General features: G+C 40.9%; 1 protein-coding gene and 1 long non-coding RNA gene across 2 annotated transcripts in view; one reads left to right on the plus strand and one right to left on the minus strand.

Annotated features, from left to right (window-relative positions):
• The window catches only part of LOC132578357 (uncharacterized), a 39,894-nt gene extending 26,943 nt beyond the window's left edge, over positions 1-12,951 (plus strand). Inside the window, exon 2 of the long non-coding RNA XR_009555879.1 lies at positions 11,779-12,951. This is a non-coding gene — a long non-coding RNA (uncharacterized LOC132578357). The remainder of the gene's footprint in view (positions 1-11,778) is intronic.
• BCL2L11 (BCL2 like 11) overlaps positions 1-20,021 on the minus strand; it is a 37,998-nt gene extending 17,977 nt beyond the window's left edge. The window contains exons 1-3 of the mRNA XM_060248293.1: positions 19,888-20,021; positions 18,113-18,532; positions 1,421-1,521 (exon numbers count right to left, since the gene is read on the minus strand). Of these exons, the coding sequence (XP_060104276.1) occupies positions 1,421-1,521; positions 18,113-18,515 (504 nt within the window). The 5' untranslated portion in view covers positions 18,516-18,532; positions 19,888-20,021. The remainder of the gene's footprint in view (positions 1-1,420; positions 1,522-18,112; positions 18,533-19,887) is intronic.
• Between the last annotated feature and the right edge of the window lie 1,821 nt (positions 20,022-21,842).

The following is a 21,842-nucleotide window of genomic DNA, read 5'->3' on the forward strand; positions in this document are numbered from 1 at the left end:
CTAACAGCACAGCTTGCAATCTTTATTAGTGGAAAGGGAGCAAGAGTCCAGTAGCAATGACTAACAAAATTTGTGGGAGTGGGGAATGAGTTTTCATGAGTCATTGCTCACTTCTTCAGATGCAGCTAGAATGTGAGTCCATCTGTCCTTATATCTTGGAGAATGAAGTGATTTCAGATGCCAAATAACAATAGCAGCCATTGGTAAGGAGAGAAGAAACCGAGGTCTCGGTTCAACCCAGGAGGATATATTGAGCTTCATTATCAGTTGCAATTCAGCAGACTCTCTTTCTAATCTCCCTCTGAAAGTCTTTGTAAGAGAACTGCTACTCTCTGGTCAGCAACTGAATGTCCTGGAAAGTTAAAATGCTCTCTCCACTTGTTTTTGAATGTTGTGGTTTCCTATAGCTATAGAAAGAGTAAGAGTCCATTAGTAAGTAGTCTATCTTCTGTGAGTCACTGCTCACTTCTTCAGACTTATGTCCATTTATTCTTTGCATCCTCTTGAACCAAATTGAGACCTAGATTTCCTGCCTCAATACCAATGATATCTCCATGCCTACTACCCTTCTGCATATCACACCCAATCCAATCAAGCCTATTGCCATTTGGCATCTGAAATCATCTTTGTGAAGTTTATATCTCTGGTACCTCATGTTACATTTTATGGCACACATGGTCTGGTCTGACAAAGTTACATTTATGTCAGATCTGGCCCTTGTAATAAATGAGTTCAACACCTCTGATCTATTAAATATTGCATTCTAGTGTTTCCTTTGTTTTCCTGTCTTTTCAATAACTCAGTTTGTGTTTATTTAAATGCAGAACCAGCTGTCTGTGTGCATCATCATAATCAAAGTTACATTTATGTCAGATCTAGCCCTTGTAACAAATGAGTTCAACACCTCTGATAAAAATGTAAGTAAGACTGATTCTAATTCCAGGGAGGAGACTTTGAATAAGAGCAAGAGAATAACAATGTGGAGTGGGGAACAATTAAAAAGCATAGACCAGGCAGGCTTTCTCAGAGGCCTGGACCGCTTGTAGATTTTGAGGCCCACAAAATGCATAAATCAGGTTTTAGCAAGGCCCAGAGAGATTAACATGATTTACATTTCCTGCACCATGTACCGGAAATGAATGGTTATGCTACTATTGCCTATTTCCTCCTTTGACCATATGACACGGTAATCTAGAACTTTCCCTGAGTTTGTTACAATGCTGTACAAAGAATGAGCAATTTAAATGGGTGGGAAAGGTTGCTCTTTTGAAACCTAAAACACTCAGAGGTAAGATCAAAGCCTTACAAAAAGGCTAACAGGATCCTGCAGAACCCAAAAGGGAAGAGCCCCTTGTTTGGGTGCAAGGCTATACTCCAGGACTGTAGCCAAAAAAGGAAAAATAAAAATATTAAAAATTACCCTTCTTGGACAGTAGGAAGCATTAAATTCATCTCCAATGCGCCGCAATTCCTGTGCAATCCATATTTCTGGCCGTGTATCTTCAGGCTGCCGCCCGGAAGCTGGATCAAAGCAACATAAAGAAAATTAAGTTTCCAAAAAGCATCTCTCCCTCCCCACCCCTACCTCCTATTATAGGCCTATATTTTTCTGTCCAAATTAAACAAATGAGAATGACAACTCATAATAAAATATACACAGGGTTTTTTTTTTCATTGACTAAATCATCAAGGAACCTGAGATTGTTTTAGGATTCACTCCTAATTCTTTGCTTATTAAATCTACTTCTTAGATTTAAGGTTTCTGAGCATAACATTAGTGCATCTATCATTCTCTTAAGGTTATAGTTTTGCCCTTGGGAAGCACCAACTGGAGATCTATTGAGCCTGCACATGTTAGCCATTTGCCCATAGCAAAGTACAACTGCTGCTTTCCAAACCTCCCCAGACATTCACATCAGCTGAACAGAAGACCTAACTAGACAAAAATATTTATGATCTGTAAACACTGAAAAGGCTAAATATAAACATTTTGTAGGATCATCTCCTACAAAAGAAATTATTATGGATAAGCTGAGTTGAAGATGCAGCAAGCAAGCATTTCCAAGTGCCTCTATGTCATGACATTCCTTTGCCAGCCAACAGCACCAGCAGTCACAGAAATGTGGTGCAAGACCCTCAGAACGTCATGACACTTGGACACAGTTGAAGTGTAGTAGATGCTACAGAGGACGAAGAACTAGACATGCCAATGCCATTTTGGGTGGCTGATGTGTTTTTACAGTAATCTCTAGTCTGCAAAATTTTTATTGATTAGTTACATTTGCATCTTCTTTACTGTATCTAATAATTATGCAAATTAAGGTGAGATGTTCAAGATTACCTAGCAAGTTTCATAGCCAAGCAGACATCTGAATCTGATTTCTCACATCTATTCCTAATATCCAGAATCATGCAGTACACCCTGAAGAGATTACTCAAGAAAACTTAAGTATTTCATTGTTTAATTCTTCAGTTTTTGCTTTAGCATTTTAACTGTAGACTATCCTCACAGCACTGACATAAACACTACAAAAAAGCTCAATTAATAACTAAGCGATATTTATTGACTAGGTATTGAAACAAACTGGGGGTTGTAGGTCAGCTATTACAGACAAACCTTAAATGGATGTAAACATGGCTTTTTTGTAGAAGGAACTCCTTTGCATATTAGGCTATGCCCCCCTGATGTAGCTAATCCTCCAAGAGCTTACAGTAGACCCTGCAAGAAGAGCCCTGTAAGTTCTTGGAGGATTGGCTACATCGAGGGGTGTAGCCTAATATGCAAAGGAGCTTCTGCTATTAAAAAAGCCCTGGATGAAAATAATATTGGCAAATGAATCATTTCCTCAGAAGAGGAAGTTTTGACTGCCATAGGTAGGTTTGTTGCTTCACCAAAACATTTTGCCACTGAGGGCTAAGCAATTGAGAAAGAACTTTTGTTAACTTTATCAGAACCAACAGTACCTCAGGGGAGGGGTCGCATTGATGGTTCAGATCCAGTGGTATGAAAACACCGTATAACAAAGTCTCAACAAATCCTTTGGCGTACATAATCTTTATAAGTACACCTGACTAGCTTTACCCTTTAAATATATCTGCTCCAGCTGTATGGTTTTTTTTCTGGCATGGCAGGCCCATGAACATACTGTACAATGAACAGATAATGCATTCTATACTTAATCCTGCTTTTTATCTCTGCTTAGTGTTTCACTGCCAGGATTCCTCATTGAAAAGTTATTACATCAAAAGATTGATATTCGCTTTTTTACCATATCTTGCATCTTTCTACCAGTAATCTCCAAGGTGTAGTAATATGATTCTTAAGTAGTGTGTTGCTGCTTCTTCTCAAGTCGATCTGTTACTAAGAATGCACAATATGCTGCTTCTTCACAAGTATGTTTACTCAAAAATAAAAGCAGTAGCCTGCTGCTTGAATTTACACAAGATTGTCCCTTTAGTATTCACCGCCACATTATCTGAAGCAATAAAGCATCACAGAAGGCATGGGAGGTGGCAGGGTTCAGCTTCCCTCACCCATGTGCCTCTCTCATCATAAATATTAACCCTCCACTCACTTTATGTATTAAGAAAGCAGACAATTAAACAAACAATTGGGCCTGCTCCTGTTACATCTAATTTAGTTGCCACAGAATTCTATTAGCTGGGATGGTCAGGTCTCTTAATGGTGAAATTAGACGTTGTCTGCAGTTACTGTTTATAAAAATAACACTTACTCCAGCAAAATAGTGCACAGCTGTCATATGCCTGCTGGGAGTTGGAATCTCTTGCCCCCAAGTGAGCCTTGCTCACTACACTCGTAGCAGAAAGAAATAAAAATTAGAACTGGAAACCTATAGTAAAAACAGAATTTCTGATAATTCCTAGAAAAGTGTGATGTCACTTCCATGAAAACCCAGAAGTGACATCACAACATTGCTGATAGCTGCTCCTCCATATCCCCCCAACCCCATCTCCCACTGGTTAACAGGCCTGGCAAACCTACAGGTTTATAAAAAGAAAGGATTTTAGTGGATATCTTACACAAAGAAATAATGATCAGGTTTAAGAAGCAAGGTTTGGTGCTAATATAAGCCAGTGAACAGCTACACTGCACAGCCAAAAGAGTTTAATTAAGAACTTTTGACTTCTAAATGGCAACATGCTGAAGAGACTGTATGACACCTATAGAAGAAGAAGAAGAACCTATCAGAGATTATTTCAGTCTATGTAACACTACCACTGCAGGGGGCCTAACAAGATTACTTTTAAGTGCTTTTCAGTTCTTATGATACTGAGCTGACTTTTTTCCTCTTCAACATGAGCTGAGAATGTAAGCAAGCATGACAGTACTTCTTACCCAGAGTATTCCACAAACTTGGCATTAAAACGCAAAGGAATCACAGGGGAATACATACAGCTTCCAATCTCACAACAGTCAAAAGCTAGCTGAGCAGTGAAAATGTTAAGCAAATGTGCCTGGCTCCAATCTGGATGGAAAATTTATTTCCGAGCCAAACTCACATTTGCTTGGCTTTCAAATGTATTGTTTTCACATTATAGTAGTGAAAGGCCCTATCAGTTTTCAAAACACAGTTTGTATCAGGCCCAATTTCAGTCACTTGCTTAGCTGCTGAATTTCATTCAGCAAAGTCCTTTCAATACTTGGCTTGCTCTATTACTAATCTTTTGATTATTGTAAGAGCGGGAGTGGGGAACCAACCAACAGAATTGACTGTCCAATGGTGTATCTCAAAAAGAGCTCTCCACAATGGCATCTTGCAAAGCTAAATAATTTTTTCTCCCATTTACCCAAAATTTGATCACAATCTGTTACACCATCACAAGGTATATCAGAGCAGGCAACTCTCTAGAAATATGCAGGGGGTGGAGGATTGTATCATCAGACACTCCTTTACAGCTTTGGATTGAGATGTTAAGAGCAGAATACAATGATCTAGCGCAACACTGATACTCCTACCAATTAAGACTTTTTTAAAAAAAAACTACACCCAGCCCACACCCACTCAGGAGACCCATTTCTCTCAATGTCAGGGTAAAGCCCATCCCCAAAAAAGCAGAAAAGAGAAAGACCACAAATGCCACTCCAGTAAACCCTGACATCCAATGCAGCATGCAACTTACATACACTATATTGGTGCCAACCCAAAACATTTTTCTGCCCAAGGCACCCAGCTGAAATGGCAGGGCTGGCAGGCACTACACAGCCACAAATGTGGTGAAAAGGGACTTCAAACTACCCATTAGTACTTCCCTCCAGAGGACCATGCAGAACCATATCATATAGCAACCTAGCCAAGAACAACACTTCTTCTGCCAATGGAAACGTCCTCACACATGGATGGTGCCTCTCAAGCTTGGCAAATAAAGGACAGTTTGAGACTTGCTTCCCCCCATAATCTATTTAGGATTAACCAAGAAGTTTCTGATTAACTTCTTACTAATTAGGTCAAGGAAACACTGCCCTTTTACACCAAAGATTGTGCTGTGCTAGCCTAGTTCACTGATAGACCATGTCACAGAAAGTAAGTTTTCTACACTGAAATATCATCTTAACATCTCATAAAATTTGACATGTGTTGGCTCATGCATATTGGTATTTTATGGTTTTGCATAGATAACTGGAAGACCCGTTCGCTGTAGGAAATTCCAAATCCCGCAAAGCAATGCCTTTCTTTGCAAAAGCACACAGTTGACAAGACTGAGGATAATCAATGATGTTTTTAGTCTTTTGAAGAAATGCTGTATTCCTCCCAGTTAAATTTAGGAATTGGAATTTGGGAATTAGAGCAAGTGGGATTTTTTTTTTTTTTGCACAGTACATGGGTATTGCAAAATACTAAAAAGCCTCATGAAGACATTCTCTCTTCTCTCAAGGAACCACCTGCACAAGTTTTGTTCAAAGCCGATCAAGATGTTAGTTTCACATATACACCCAAAAGCAGAACTGTGCAGCTAGCTACCAAAACATACAAACTTGTAATGGGACCTATGGGACTGTGTACCTAAAAACTTACACTGATTTCTAATGACAAATTTTGCAAGTCAAGAAATTAAAATATTGTTTCATGTGGTTAACAGCGAAATCAATCTGAGGCTTTCAGAAAGGACTTTCTGTGGTACTGCAAGATCAAAAAGATCAGGAGCATCAAATAATTTAGTTATGTAAAGCAGAGATACATTTTCAACATACATAGTTTACATCTGTATTCCAAATATACACAACTTCAGTTCTGTTCAAATAGTACTCATCATGATGTAATTCCTCCTCATGGTTATTATTAAACAAAAGCTTTTAAAACATGTGGCTGTTGGTGCCTGTCAAAAATGTCACAATCTACCCCAGACAGCACTTTTTTTCTTAGGCACAATCCTGAAAAATCTCAGTTCTCTTCTAGTCACAAAGGTATTAGTTACTAGTCTTCTAGTTACTAGATACTAGTCTTCTAAAGTAAAAAAAAGTTGAAATGGGACCAAAGAGATTTAAAAAGTGCTTGTCTCTCATGAAGTCAGTAAATACAGCCTAAATGATATTGCTGTAGCACAGTTCCCATTACTTTTAACGGGATTCACAGTATTTTTTTTTCACCAGTCTTTGAACATATAACCACCCCTAAGCCTTTATGATAAAGCAGATACAAACTGATACCATGACTCAAACAAAAAGAGCCGAATATCCTTCCACAGACATAGTTACCATTGTAAGCATTCAAAAACTGCTCAGTCATTTTTCAGTCAGCCCTTAACAAGTACGAGGTATCTTACTAAGGTCCACTGATGGATCACTAGTCATTTTCTGCTGAACCTACTGATTTTTGTAAAGAATGCTGGACCAGTGAACCTTGATCAGATCTGAAGAGGGATTTGTATTCTTTAAACAGGAGCACGTGTTCAAAATTGCATGGATTAGCTCTGTCTTAATCATAAGTATGCCTTCTTATTTAGAAGAATGCAATCCACACTGGTAAATCACAAGAATTGTTTTTTTTAAAAAGCAGAGTGAAGTCAGTCCACCCTTGATATATCTTTCAGAGTCAAGCACTAGTATCTTTTACAGTGAGCAAGGCCAGTATAGTTCTGCTTAGGCATGGACTCCTGCCTACACAAGAAACAGAACAAGATTTGAGTCCAGAGGCACCTTTAATACCAACGAAGTTTAATTCTAGGTATAAGCTTTTGTATGCATGCCCACAAAAGCTTATACACAGAATTAAATTTTGTTGGTCTTCAGGATGCCACTAGACTCAAGCTTTGTTCGGTTGCTTTTAGACCAACACAGCTACTCACCTGAATCTACACAGGAAACTGAGCAATTCTACATGTCAAGAGAAGGGCACCAAATCTAGAGAGATTTCCTACTGGACTTGAAAAATTTCAGCCTCCCTACAGAAAGAAGTCTTCCTTGCAAACTTCACCATATCTTCTAACTATCATCAACCTTGAAGTGCAAACAGATAAACTCCCAATAAATGTGAGTGCAAAAATACAAAACATACACAGTCTCAACCACACAGCTAAAATCCTCCATTAAAAATTCCAAGGGTAGTCACACAGTTAAGCCTGATCCACCCCACATATTAATCACAAACTACAACTTCCATCAAATCCAGTATAGAATTAATTGGAAAATTAAAAGAAAATGCTGCATCAGGTAATAAGTTGAGATTGACTAGACAAGTAACTGCAGAAGTAGACAAGTAACTTATAGGTAGAGGGAAAACAGCTTATTAGAAAACTGAAGTATTCACCTCCCCCCCCATTACCCTATGTCTTAACTTGAGGCATCATCAGTTCATCAACTTTTTAAAAAGGCAAAACTGAAATAATTTCAAGTTGTACACCATAGTTTCAACTCTAATACTTTCCCAGTCAGAATGCTTTCTAGATATTTAACTCTGTTGAACTCCTTGTTAATTTTCAAATCTGCAACAAATTACAGAAGGTTCCAAGCAGACCTCGGATTCAGTGGGAGCTCACAGGAGCACAGCTCCTGAACCTTTCTGAGAGTTCCACCTCCTCCTTCTGAGAGTTCCTTCTTCTTCTTCTGAGAGTTCCACCTCCTCCTTCTGAGAGTTCCACCTCCTTGTCCACTGAATAGTAGGTGCAGCTGCATAACAATTCCTGGATGAGCTCCATCACCTATTTTCTATAAAATGACCCCTGGTTCCAAGTAACACTTTAGAGCAACCAATGTGACTTGGTTGAGTAAATGGGCATGGCCTAGACTAGGGATGTCAAATGTGCAGCCTGTGAGCCAAACTGGCCCACCCAGGGCTTCAATCAGGCCCATAGAGCTTTCTTTTCCCCCCTCCCCCCTCCTGTCCTCACCCTGTGAAGCTCCAAGTCTGCATCAAGGTTCCCAGCTCCTTCTGCCTTCTCTTTGCAGAGGCTAAAGCTGAAAGCAAAGCTGCAAAGAAAATGCAGAATGGATTCCCCATCAGGCTTATGGGTTGAGCAAATGTGAACAGAAAATTCACTCCATGTTTTCGTTGCAAGTTTGTCTATTGTTTCAGTGGAAAGAAACCTCCCAGTGTTCTTATGGCCAGCTGAAGTTTCCTGAAACTGTGTCATTGCAAACCAAGCATTGATTCCTTGAGCCAGCTTTGTCTCTTCTCAGTGGAGTAAAAACTAGTGTCTAGTGAGTACTCTAACTTGGGAACCCACAGCCAAAGGATATAACACTGGAGAGACATTGCTAAACTTAGTAGACCTGGGGAGGGGGAAGAAGCATTCAATGCCCTGCCATTTCATGTTTTCCCAGGCTGAGAGCATTTTATTTTTTAAAGTTTCTGCTGTGATCTTTGTGCTTTTTCTTGATGTTTTATTTTTAAAATTGCATTGCAAAATCCCACTATTCCCCCTTTCTGTTTTAAACAAAATATTGCAAGAATTTCAAGCATGTTTGTATTTTAAGTTAAAAATTGATATATTTAATTGTGTTGGCCTGTGTCCTCTATAAAGTCTATATTTCTGCTATCTGGCATTACATTTTAGGACATGCATGGCTTGGCCCCACAAAGTCCCATTTATGTCAGATCCGGCCCACCTAACAAATGAGTTTGACACCCCTGGCCTAGACATAAAACTATAAAAAGCCCTGCTAGATCAGACTACATTTGCCTCGCCACTGTTGGAAACAGAATGCCAGACTGTCCTGCAAAGATCTTTACATCCTTATGAAGGGGTTTCTTTCTATATCCTTAATTTATTTTGTACGTTCCCACCAGAAGCACCTTGTCCTCAGACTTGCTGGTCTTTAAATAAATATTTGTGCAACCGTATATGATCAGAAAGTGTAATTTGTGCTATGGAGAAATCTTTTATAAACATATTCAATAATGCCAGTTCATATCAAGTAATCTTGCAATAACTACTAGATTTTTTCCCCTATTAAATGACAAAGATTCTCACATCTTAACTCTCATTTAAATAAAAATGTCATTTGTTTGCAACAGAACTCAAAACATGCCTCAGGTTAAACTGTCCAATCCTACAACCTGTGTACCAACACAAATGAACAACTTACTGGCAAAATAAAAGATAGTACACTAGTGACATTACTGCAAAGACATTACTCCCACATTGCAACCAGACACATCATCACATACATTTAGGATGTGGTTGTAAAAGACTTAAAGTAAAGAATACAAGCTAGATGGTAAAAATCTTTTTTAATAATGGCAAATTTGGGTTTTCACAGATTTTGAAGTTCTGTAAACTTCAGACTGAGGCAGAACATTCTAAATCAGTTATAAGATGCAGTGCAAAAAAGTTTCTCCTTAAATAAAATGGAACTTGTGAAGAAATCCTCAATACATTGTCAACATTAGGACAGTGGCAGACAGCATTTTGTACTTTTTGAGCCTGCAGAACAATCACCTCTACAGAACAGTGTGGACTCAATTCCTAGGGGGGATTACAGATATATATGGCAATCAAATTTGAAAAACACAAAAAACCCAGCTGGATACTGGAGCTTTCGATTCTTGGAATAAAAATAAAGAGATGTCAGGAAGCCTGTAACGGTCTCAGTGTACTTGTACATGAATACATGACAATTCAATCAGGCACATTAATTTAAGACGGCAGCACACAGAACAGCTGCTGGAATATGATGCCATAGGTAATAAATCCTGAGTAATGCAGCCGAGCCCTTTATGCTTCCAGAATGAATTGCTTACTTGCATTTACTAATACTTCAAATTACTTCCATCAGTTTCCTAGTTTAATCTCTCAGAACTAGTGGCAAAATAAAAGCAGAGGAGACATAAAGAAAGTAAACATTCTCAGGTTCACGAAATATTATTTGGCAGCATTTTCAAAATCTCACATCACCATCACAATGATAGCAATATTTGGTACTTAGTCTCTGATTGGAAAGTGAAAGAATCTCAACTTACACTTAAACAAAAAAGTTTGAAATCATGCAATTACTGTAAGAGACCATGGAGTGCCTTCAGCAACACAGAAACCAAATATAATCTCATTCTTCGTAGTGTGCCTGACTCATAGTTTCTGAAAATTTGAGGTTGAAGCACAGTATCAGTATGAAACTAGCTCATTTTGGAAAACCTTGTATACCATTTGAATTAAACAAATGCTTAAACAGAATTCTAATGAATATGTAAGTTTGGTCAAGAAATGATCAGATGTATGCCAGTCTTCCTTTTTGGCACAGAAGCACTGAAGATGTTAACATCATATACAAATCTATAAAATCATTTCTGAAAGCAGCTCAGAACTTTGCTTATTTCCATAAGCATAAGTAATGTATTCAAGTCATCCTAGTTTGTGGTCACATTAAAGAACACCAAAAGGATTTACCATAAATAGCTACCACCACTGCTAATACCTCTTCACAGTAGTACCAGATCCACAATGTGGCTCCAGATGCTTTTGTAAGTAGCTGTTAGTTACTAAATTCAACAGACTGTGAGAAGTAAGAGCTGACCCCTTCTTGTTCAGTGCTTTAGAGACTGCTTGACAACCCCTGCAAGCACTACTTGAAGTGGCTCGAAGCACTCCTTCAGCACTTGAAGGACAAGGATAGTGTAAGATGGTTCTAAATTGACACAATAACCAAATGCTATTCTTTAGAAGCAACAGTTTTCTCTTCCTCTCCTTCTTAAAAAGTTATTTTGCTATGGAAAACTATTCAGAATGCTGGAACATTTACCGTAACTATTCAAGCATTCAACATCATCAACATTTCAAAACAATGCAAATTCTTTTTTAAAAATCCTCATCCCCCTCCCCAGGTCAAAGGCTAAACAGCCATATGATTTCCCCATAAAATTTAACATACATTAATTCTGACATCACAGGCATAATATCTGCAATATACTGTGAATCACTTTCTAGCAATGTAGATACTTCAACACATACTATGTATGCTTAACTGTAATACTGCTTTAATACATTCTGTTTGCCTTTCTAGAGCCACAGTATATTTTTCAGTTTCACTATGTTTCAGAATACAAACCAGACATGATCCAAATCTTTTTAATTTTCAAAACCAAAAACACACATACTTCATTTTTCAAATAATCCAGCATTAGTAAATAGCCGTTATTGTTTTGCCACAACCCAAGCTTGTGTCCTAAAGAACCAATGGATTTTAGAGCATGAACATGCAAGTGATAGAAGGATAAATGTTTTTTCTTCGTGTGCTGAGGGGTAAATGTGCATGCAGCTGAGCCAACCACCCATAGGGAGTAACCAGCTCTATGTCTCATGCTGTCTCTTCCCTCTTCTCCACAGCACTAGGCAGCAGAAGGAGCAAGAAATAGCGAGAGAGCTGGCAGAGAAGCTGTTTAGCTGCCTGCAGAGCGAGCACAACCGTGACTGCTTCCAACTGCCGGCACATGTTGGACTGGAGTCAGAAGGACCTCTAGTGAACTCCAGGAAGCGTAGCAGCAGCATCCCACCAAAGGGACAGGAAAACACTTATCCAGCTGTATCATGCAAGTTAAGTTCTATAAATATCTGCAGAAGTTATTTAATAGTCCATATAAATGAACATTTTCTTTAGAATAGGTTTTTGATAAACAAAGCATTTAGATCGACTTACCAATGACAGGGTATACCTGTGTCCAAGAATGCACCATTTTAGGCTGCCTATGGAGACTCACATGAATGAATATTTACACACACAAAAAAGTGGAGGAGCATTCAGTTAACTGATCCCCACCTACCCACTGCAGTCTTAAGTGGAACAGTCCAGAAACAGGTTTAACACTTCAGAGAGAACACGTCTTCTGTAATTCAAGTTTACAAAAGTGTATCATAGAGCTATTATGTCAAGGTTAAGTATCTTAAAAATGTTACCAAGTTCCCTCACACTTTCTCTCCCTAATTACCTTCTGGTGGATTCTAGTCTAAATAAATTGTATTTCTGAGGAGATGGGATTCAAAATAATTTTGGGCCTCTAGCTAGTAATGTTTAATTCAATCACTATATGGCTTCAGATCTTACAGTAATGAAGAGTGACATCCAAAGAGAAAGCCACACATCTATTTCCCATTTAGATGTGGGTGTCCAATGTGAGTATAGAGCATGCATCTCATCATGGGGAGACGCATGGGTTTCCCTCTTTGCATGTTATGCCAGAACTGCAGAAAGAGGATGCTGGAGCCACTTGCACTTCTGCTTTCCCTATAAGATCTTTATGTCACTGTTATGACAAAAGGAAGTGTTTTACTTGTACGGTCTCTACGTAATCAAGCCTTTAGCTGCCAAGATTCTGAGAATATAACCATGAATACAAGATTCTGATAATATAATAATAATATAATCTTTAGCATCAAGTAACGAATAAATTATAGGAAGATGAGAACATGCTCAAAAAGTTGGGTTGGATCCAGACTAAACCAGCAATTTCCACTGTTTTCTCCTGCCCACTGCAGATTCCACCTCCACTCCCATGTCATTCCTCAGCATCCCAGCACCAGCAACATTTTGGGGAGATCCATGGGCTGCCATAAAAAGCAGGAAGCAGGAAAGTTCCATTCTACCACTGAAAAATTTAGTCTGGAGCCAACCAGCTGCCCTCCCCAATTTATTATTATTTTTTAATTCAAGAACAAGAGGACAACAGATTTCCACCCTTTCAAATGCACAATAGTGTACAAATATATAATTTTGCACATATTGTACGCAATATGTTGTGTACAAATATGTAATTTTGCACAAATATGTAATCTTCCACCTGATTAAATGGGCTCTAATTCTTGAAAACTTATGCTGCAATAAAACTGTTAGTATTGACTATGGAATAACAACAACTCTTGGTGGTTTCATAAATACTACTTGATATTTTTATTTCAAGATCTCTGAAGAGTGTATCTATCCTCTGCCTCAACACCTCTTATTTAAAGCCAGCATTTGCCCAGTAAACTTGTGAAAGCCAACATTTGCCCAATAAACTTGCATTAATCTCTCAAAATATAGAATTCCAGAAAAAATGTTTCTAAGAAAGCATTTTAGCAAAACTTTTTTGTAGCTTTGCAGCTGTTGTGTACATATTTTTATATGGTAACCCTCATTCTTGTGATTATTATCTGAAGGGACCTTTCTGATATCATATCCCATTTCATGCACATTATGCTATTTTTTTCATTTAAATGTAGACATGTAAACAAATGGAAGTATTGAAAACAAGTCAAACTTAAAATCAACTTTCACCTGGAATAGGAAGAAAGGGAAGTGGTCATACAAACTGCTCAATGCAGAAAACTTCCCCTCTCTCACTGTACACTCAGATTTAAACTCTTCCTGAAGCTACATGGGAAAAAGAGAAACCCACAAGTTTGTCCTGAAAAGGGCATGAAACCTTTAAAAGCAATTAAATAAAATCTCTGCTATAGCTACAGTCATCAGAAAAGATCACTGAACTAAGTTTCATAAACTCCACTACTTCTGATAGCAGCTTTGTGGTTCACTTGCCTACTTAATTCTGAATGTTTTATTCTGCATGATCTGTCATGCATAGATGGTAAACAACAATTGTGAACAATCTTTACTGTTAGTGTAGCACTACTTGCAAAAGGTATCTACAAAGAGAACATGAGACTTTTCAAAAGCAAATGGACAAAAATATCTTCAAATATGGTCAGCGCTAAAGCCAAAATTGCCTTATGCTTCCAAGACCACTTTCTATGCTGCTTTGTAAAACCTGCCATTTAGAACAATCCACAAAGTGACAGCTGTTTGCACGTGGTATAGTCCGATCATGTAGATGTTGAAAGCAAGTCCCCATAATGTGTCTTACTGCATATCATTTTCAGAAACTCAAATTAGAACAGGCAGATCCAGACTGCCTTATGGAGAAGGTACAACATACATTATATGGACATATGAAGAAATTATATACGTATATGGAGAAAACACATGCTCTGCTGTATTGTTAAAGTTAAAACTTAAACATTGTAACTATGTTAAAAAAAACCTTAAACCTATTTCCCTGTTTTATTTATTTGCAGGGTGGGGCTGGTTCCAGACTAATATTACTAGAGGCACAAGGACTTTCACCTACCCAGTATGACTTCCCACCTTCTGTGCAGCCTGAAACACTACCAAAACTCAGGATTACAGGTGGCATTTCAGGCTGCTGTGGAAGTGGGGAAGCAAGAAGGCCACACTTGATGGATGGAAATCCTTCTACCCATAGGAACATTACTCTGAATCCAAGTCTTTATTCTCATCTCTGCAATCATGACAGCCAGAAACCTACATTAAAAAAATAAAAAACGAATGTCAGATATTGGATTCTCTGGATTCTAACCAGAAGCTACAGGCCACATGAAAGTACCTCTGGAAACCTTATGCAGGTATATGTTATGTTGCCAGTAACTAGCTTATGACTGCCAGATTTTCCCAAAATGGTACCTCAGTGTTCAAATTCACAGTAAGTGACTCAGTGTGTATTAACACATACCACTGACAAAGGGCTCACCTGGCAGCACACATACCAATTGGGGGGGGGGGGGAGAGTTTGGTATATTGATCCCCAAAATAAATGCCAATGGAAATACAGCTTCTTGTTGTGCTGCAGGCATACACGCAGAAGGTGGGAGCAGCACTGCATAGAAGCTCATATCTTGACAGCAGCTACCTGCAGAGGTCCACCTAACACTTTTGAGAACTCTGTCCCCACTCCTTAATTTAATTTTTCTCAGAAACACATTTTCTCTAGAAAATAACAATGAAGCAGTAAAAATCCACACATCTTAAAAAAACAGAACAGAAATAAAAAGGAGAAGAGATTGTGAGAAACATAAAAAACAAAATCTTTGAAAAGGGAGAATGATTAAGGCAACAGCACAATGGGCCTCAAACAGCAGCAGAACTCTTTTGTTGGGGAAAAAGTGCAGGGATGCCAAATAGATTAACAGCACAAGTCACTGCTGACTTCAGTGAGCTAGACTGGAGTCCAGTAGCACCTTGAAGGCCAACAAGATTTCCAGGGTACATGATTTCAAGAGTCAAAGCTCCCTTTTGTCAGATACAAGACTTCCCTTCATCAGATACAAAACACCTAATATCTGATGAAGGAAGTTTTGACTCTCAAAAGCTTGTATCATGGAAAACTTTCTGGACTTTAAGGTGCAACTGGACTCAAATCTAGCTCTTCTACTGCAGGGTAACGCAGCTACTCACCAGACTTCAATAGACATAGAAGGCTGTATTTGTGCTTAGGACTGTATTCTAAAGCCCATAGTCCTATCCAACACCGCAGTCCTATGCATACTTACTTTGGAACAAGTCTCACTCAACTCCTTGAGACCTCCTTCCATGCAAGCAGTAACACCATCTCTAAATGTATCTGGAGCAAATTCACATTGTAACCAAAGACCAGCTAAGTCATCCCACCTAAAGGCGCTTAAGAAAGGCATCTTTGGTCGCTGCTCCAGTACTGTGAAATTATTTTCTCACAGGAGGTCAACTATACCTTCCTGACCACTGGCCATATGAATGTTAGAACATTCACCTAGGTAAGCATGTAACAACCAAATTTAAGCAAATAGAGTGTATTTCTGCTTTATGTATGGTATGTTTTATTACTTTATAAGATGTAGTTGAATTTCACAGAACAGGGTAGAAATAAACCAAAGTAAACAAATTCCAAGGACAGAGTCATTTCTGATCAAGCTGTTTCCTTAAGCAGTTAAACATACACATATGCGCATATGTGCATGCCTTGTGAAAATAATACACAAAGGCTTTTCACTTGTTAAGACAATTATTTGCTGGGACTGCTACTTAGTCCCCCACTCCATCCCTCCCAGACTCCTCTATGCTTTTAAAAGGTCCATGTCAGAGAGCGGCAGTTTTCCCGACTCTTCTCCATGCCAGGAAAGGCTGTTGAATTGCTGTCTGCCATATAGTATGAAATCTTTTTTAGGAAAAGAAGTGACAACTAATCTCTACATATTTTAGCAATAATCATACAAACAGGCATGTGTAGGTAAGCCTCAGTGTGTGTTTGTTTTCTGATACTTTGTTACAATCTGTTACCTAATAGAATAAATAAGCTGCACAGATATTTCCCCGAATGTTTTTTGAGCTATGCAAAACAGCAACAACACTAGCAAAAAAACCCACCCCACCTTGAAATCCTCAATAAATTCTACAGGCTATTTTAAAACATCAATGCAGAGCCTATGAAAACAACCCAATGGATTTCTTTCTAGATTCTGATTGGTGGAATTTTCAAGAAGTGTCTTCAGTTTCCATGGCAAAAACAGGAAGATAAACATGCCTGCAATACTACATCAAGATCCACTTTAAAAGCATGCATATGCAGTTGGGACTAAACTAGCATAACAGGATGCTCATCTAGCAGTTTTCCTATGTTCCTGGTTTGGTGTAATTTACCATAATTAAGCATTGTGGAAGAATCCCAAGACAAGAAAATACCTTTTCCCTCAGAACACTCAAAGCAAGACGCCAATCATGCAAAGCACCTTGAGTGTGGAGTAAGATGCAGTGCAACAGCACATAACAGCTCCTTTGCTGAATCCTAAAATGACATAGCTTTAACTCATTTCAACCTCACATTGTCAGGATTCCCTTTTACCAAGACTGTATTCAAATTAGCTGTGTATATCAGGGTGAACAATAGCAGACCAGACTGGTATCCACGATTAACTTAAAGAGGGCTTCCAGAGCTTGTAACCTATGGATGCTTTGCATTCTAGAGGAGACTTTGATCATCCCCAACCAACACAGGGGAAGGAGGGCGTTCCCAATACAAATAAGTACAAGTGCATGAACACACCTGAGTTGCAGGGCTTCTACTGAAAACACTGCAACAGTAACCCTTCATAGGGGCATCTTCTGCTTCAGAAGCTATCTTCTTGAACTCCTAAGCAATGTCTGGAAATGGCCTCAAAAGCAGATTCAATGTTTCGGGTACAATTTTCAACTTGCTTTCCTCCAAACAGTCCCACTACCATTGACAAAAGTATTCTAAGTAGAAGGACATACCTGTTACAACCTCTATCATTCGATGGCCTGACAGTACCTTCCTGGTTTTCTCAAAAAGCATTCCCTTTTGGACATGTAGCCATTATTCTTATATCACACATGGTATTTTACTGCTGTTAAAGCATACCAAGACTAATATCCATTTATGTAGCACTTCAGTGTCCCAGATTCTTTCTATATGTCATCCCAACAGTTTGCACTGCAGCCCATTACGCCAGGGGTGGCCAACGGTAGCTCTCTAAATGTTTTTGCCTACAACTCCCATCAGCCCCAGCCAGCATGGCCAATGCCTGGGGCTGATGGGAGTTGTAGGCAAAAAACATCTGGAGAGCTACTGTTGGCCACCCCTGCATTAGGCAGATCAATGTTAAATGCCCTTGTGTCAAAGATGAAGCCATGCAAGCAACTTGGATGAGATTATCAACCCAGCAAATCCAAGGTGCAAGTCAAGGACTGAACAAAGGGCCTTCACAGTCCACTCCTATCTTTCAGCCACACACTACACCAATAAGCTCCTTCAGCATGGACATACCAATTCAAAAAAAGGAACACCCATTTTACAGGAGTTAGATGTGTATTCAGAACATGAGTGGGAAATTCTCTTACCATTATTATCTTGCTTACCCATTGCGCTCAAATAATGAGTGAAGGCTTGGCAGGGGGGACTTGGAGTCTGCGTGGCCCTGTCGCAACTCATAGGTACAGGACTCCTGTCGATGTCAAAAGAGAAATACCCACTGGAGGATCTGGACAGCAGTGGGGATCTTCTTACAAACATGAACAACGGGGATCTGGTAGCAAACGGGCTGGGGCTGGAGGGTGGTGCCAACGATCCCTGAGGGCTACTGGGTGAAGCACCGTCCTGCTCGCTTGAATGATTACCTTGATACTCAGTCTGTAAAGAGGTAGGGGCCCCAGGTCGAAGATGCTGAGGCGGCCTTTCAGCAGGTTGCAATTGTCTGCCTTCTCTATCACACTCAGAATTCAAATCTGAAGATTGTTTTGCCATTTGGTCTGTCTTTTTCCCTGGAAAAATAAGAGAAAACCAATGCAAATTAGTTATAAGGTCCAGTCAGGCTGTATAACAATGATGACTTGAAAGGGAGTCATTAAGAACTCACTGGGCTGTTAACAGTGCAAATCACTTTGCATTTTACATCCCCTTAGGGTTTCAAGTACTATTCACCCCCCCCCATCAAACACTGCTAAAGGTGTCAAGTGCTATCCAGTCCAACAGCACTCAAGAAAAACTGCTGAAAAGGGAGAAAAAAGTTTTAACAAAACTTGCTAGCCAACTCAGTGCTGTTCCAAGTATGAACATATTTAGAGGGGGGGGGGGGAGACAAAAAAGGGGGAAAGCTAAAACACCTATTGGTTCACTTGAGGTTTGTTTGTTTTTTTAAGATAGAGAGAACGGGAGAAAGCCAGCAGGCATTAAACTCGGATTCTCCCCCTCCAAGTCATTAGAAAGAGGGATCGGATACAGTGCTGAAATGTTAACTGAAGGAGTCGATGCCGTGATTGTGCAGGACAGGGAACTTGGCCAGGCTCTCGCTCCATTGTTCTGCCGAATATGCTGATCACAGCAAGTCTGGAAGGTTTGGCAAGAGCAATCGGTTGTAGTAAAGTGCGTCACAATAGAGTTTGTACACTGCAAAGTGCTCCTCCGTTCACTCCTCCTCCCCTCATCCTTTTAAGGCTGCCTCGCCACCAAATCCTTCTCCTTGCTACACGACAAGACGGGAGGGGGGGGGCTGTTCATGAAGCCCAAGCGAGGTTTGTTTTGACTGCAAAGCCAGAGGAGGAAAGGCGACAGTCAAGAAGCGGACCACGGAAGGAGCGATACAGGAGACAATTCCCTCCCCCCCACTCACCTTTATTTACTTTCTTTCAAAATTATAATGCGCCTTGACTAAGCAAACAGCGGGATCGCAGCCGGGTTAATAGACGCGAGCGACAAGAGGCTTTTTAAAAAATGCCAATTTTCACACACCCCAACTTAGCAAAAATCATCACAAGCAAAGAACAAAAAGAAAGCAGTCATGTCCAGCCAATGCCCGGGAAGGCGGGGGAGAGGAGAGATCCCCTCCTTCCCCGCGCGGCTCCCGGGTCGCGACTTGAAAACAAATCAATTGTAAGCGCAAGTCCCTCCGCTCGCCTCCGAAGAGCGCTGCCCAAGCGACCCCGAGTGGGCGCAGGAGCGTGGAAGACCAAGACTCCCTTCTCACATGCAGCCAACAAAGGGAGAGCGAGCCGAGGGGAGGCAGGAGAATAACAGACCGAGACGCACTCGGAGGGGGAGGGGGAGGAGGGGGGAGGAGACAGAGGCACACACCGAGAGACCCCCGGCCCGCAAGCCCATCCCCCGGGCCGCCACTTACGCGTTAGGGCGCCCGAGGCAGCCCCGAAACTTCCCCCAGACTGACCCCGCCGCACAGACACAGGCAGAGAGCCACGCGCGCGCCTGGCGCGCTCTCCGCTAGCTCCGCGGCTGCCGAACCTGCCGCCGCGCGTGCACACACACACACACTGCTCACACAGCAGCAGCAGCACGGCTCTCGCCTCACTCTCTGCAGCCTTGCCTCAGAGCACGGGAGAAGGAGCCCTGCCCGCCGCGCCGACACGATGGAGAAGTCCGGCCAATCCGCGCGCCAGGGGCGGCCTCGCTCCGCCCACCGCAACGCGAGGACACTGTTTACAAACTCAGCCGAGAGAAAGAGCCGCACACACATGCACAAGCCTGCCACAGCCCTGCGCCCGCCCTCCCTCCCTCCCTCCCAGCCCGCTGTCCCCAGGAGCTTCCTGGAGACACCGCCGTGGGGCTGCTTAAGACACAGAAGCGTTTTTGCAGCCGCCGCCGCTGCTCTCAGCTCGGTCATGGCCCCACCAGCCACATTCCAAACCAAAACCGAGGCAGCAAAGCTACAAAGGGACGTGCTCTCTCCTGGCGCTCCACACGCAGACTGGCAACACGGGAGAGCGTTCCTGGGAAAGGCGACACTTTGTCGGTTGCACAGCTGCAATTTCAACACCAGGCAACATTCCCTTCTCACCTCAGACCAGTCTGAATCGCCTTCTCACTTAGCATCTGCACCACCCATCAACACCCCAAAAGGCTTTACCCCCTTAACAAAGAGCAGCCACACCCATTCCCTCACCCACAAATCACAGCACTAAAAAAAAATCATGTTACCTTCTGCGATCCACGGTGCATCCTCCCCAGAGCCATTCCCACACTCATCAGCCGTTTCACCTTACATTCATTTCCAAACTCAGCTTACATACTCTCAATCCCCCCATTCCCATCCATGCACCCCAGTGCAGGTCCTTGTTCGACCAGCATTCACACCATTAACACTCCCGATCCACCCGTTATACCATGTCTACTTGGCCGGAACATAGTCTGTTTCCTGGCCTAACCATACTGTGGAGTCTGTGGTGGGGACTAATGTGCCTTCCTGTGTCCACAACAGCCTTCTGCATCACTACACTTTTGGAAACTTGAACAACCATCAAATATATACCCAAACTGTTCCGCTTGTACATTCAACAGGTCCTTCATGCCCTGATCTATTTTAAGTTTTATACAAGCACTTTTCCTTTCAGAAAGCTGAGCACAAAGTTGAGCACACCACTTCTTGTCCCCACTACACCAAAATAATCTCATCCTACTACAGATATATTACTGCGGACCTACTCCCACAAACTACCCCCGTGGTCTTGCTGTCCTCACTCAGTCCTCTCACAAATAAGACTCACAACCAGAATATACTGTATTCTGTCATATACCCAGCAGATAATCAAACCCTTTCAATTATTCAAGCAGAACTCCCACAATTTTACATTCCACCACCAGTGTTCCTTCTAAGATGAGTTAATATGAGCTAGCTCACAGATTTTTAGCCTCCAGCTCACAACTTTAATGCTGATAGCTCACAACTTTAATTCCAGTAGCTCACAAAGTAGAATTTTTGCTCACCAGACTCTGCAGCTTAGAAGGAACACTGTCCACCACATGTACCAATTTCTAAAGTTCTCAAAATGTACACATGTGTTTTGCCATAGCTCATCTAATTTAAAATCCATGGTGATGCACGGAAATCCAGGTTCAAACCCCAACTTATTTATGAAGCTCAATGGTTGGTTTTGGGCAAAACACTGTTTTGCAGTCTAAACTACACCAGTGAGTTGTTCTGAGGCTAGTTAGGGGGATGGGCAAGATGCAAATATAAAAAATGATAATGATGCCTTAGGCCTGAACTTCTCAGTGGGGAGCACCAGTGGGGCAGATTGTACAGTTATGCATGTCTAGTAACAGGCCCATAAACTGTCAAGC

Source organism: Heteronotia binoei, chromosome 1 (genome assembly GCF_032191835.1).
Source record: "Heteronotia binoei isolate CCM8104 ecotype False Entrance Well chromosome 1, APGP_CSIRO_Hbin_v1, whole genome shotgun sequence".
NCBI classification, from domain to species: Eukaryota; Metazoa; Chordata; class Lepidosauria; order Squamata; family Gekkonidae; genus Heteronotia; species Heteronotia binoei.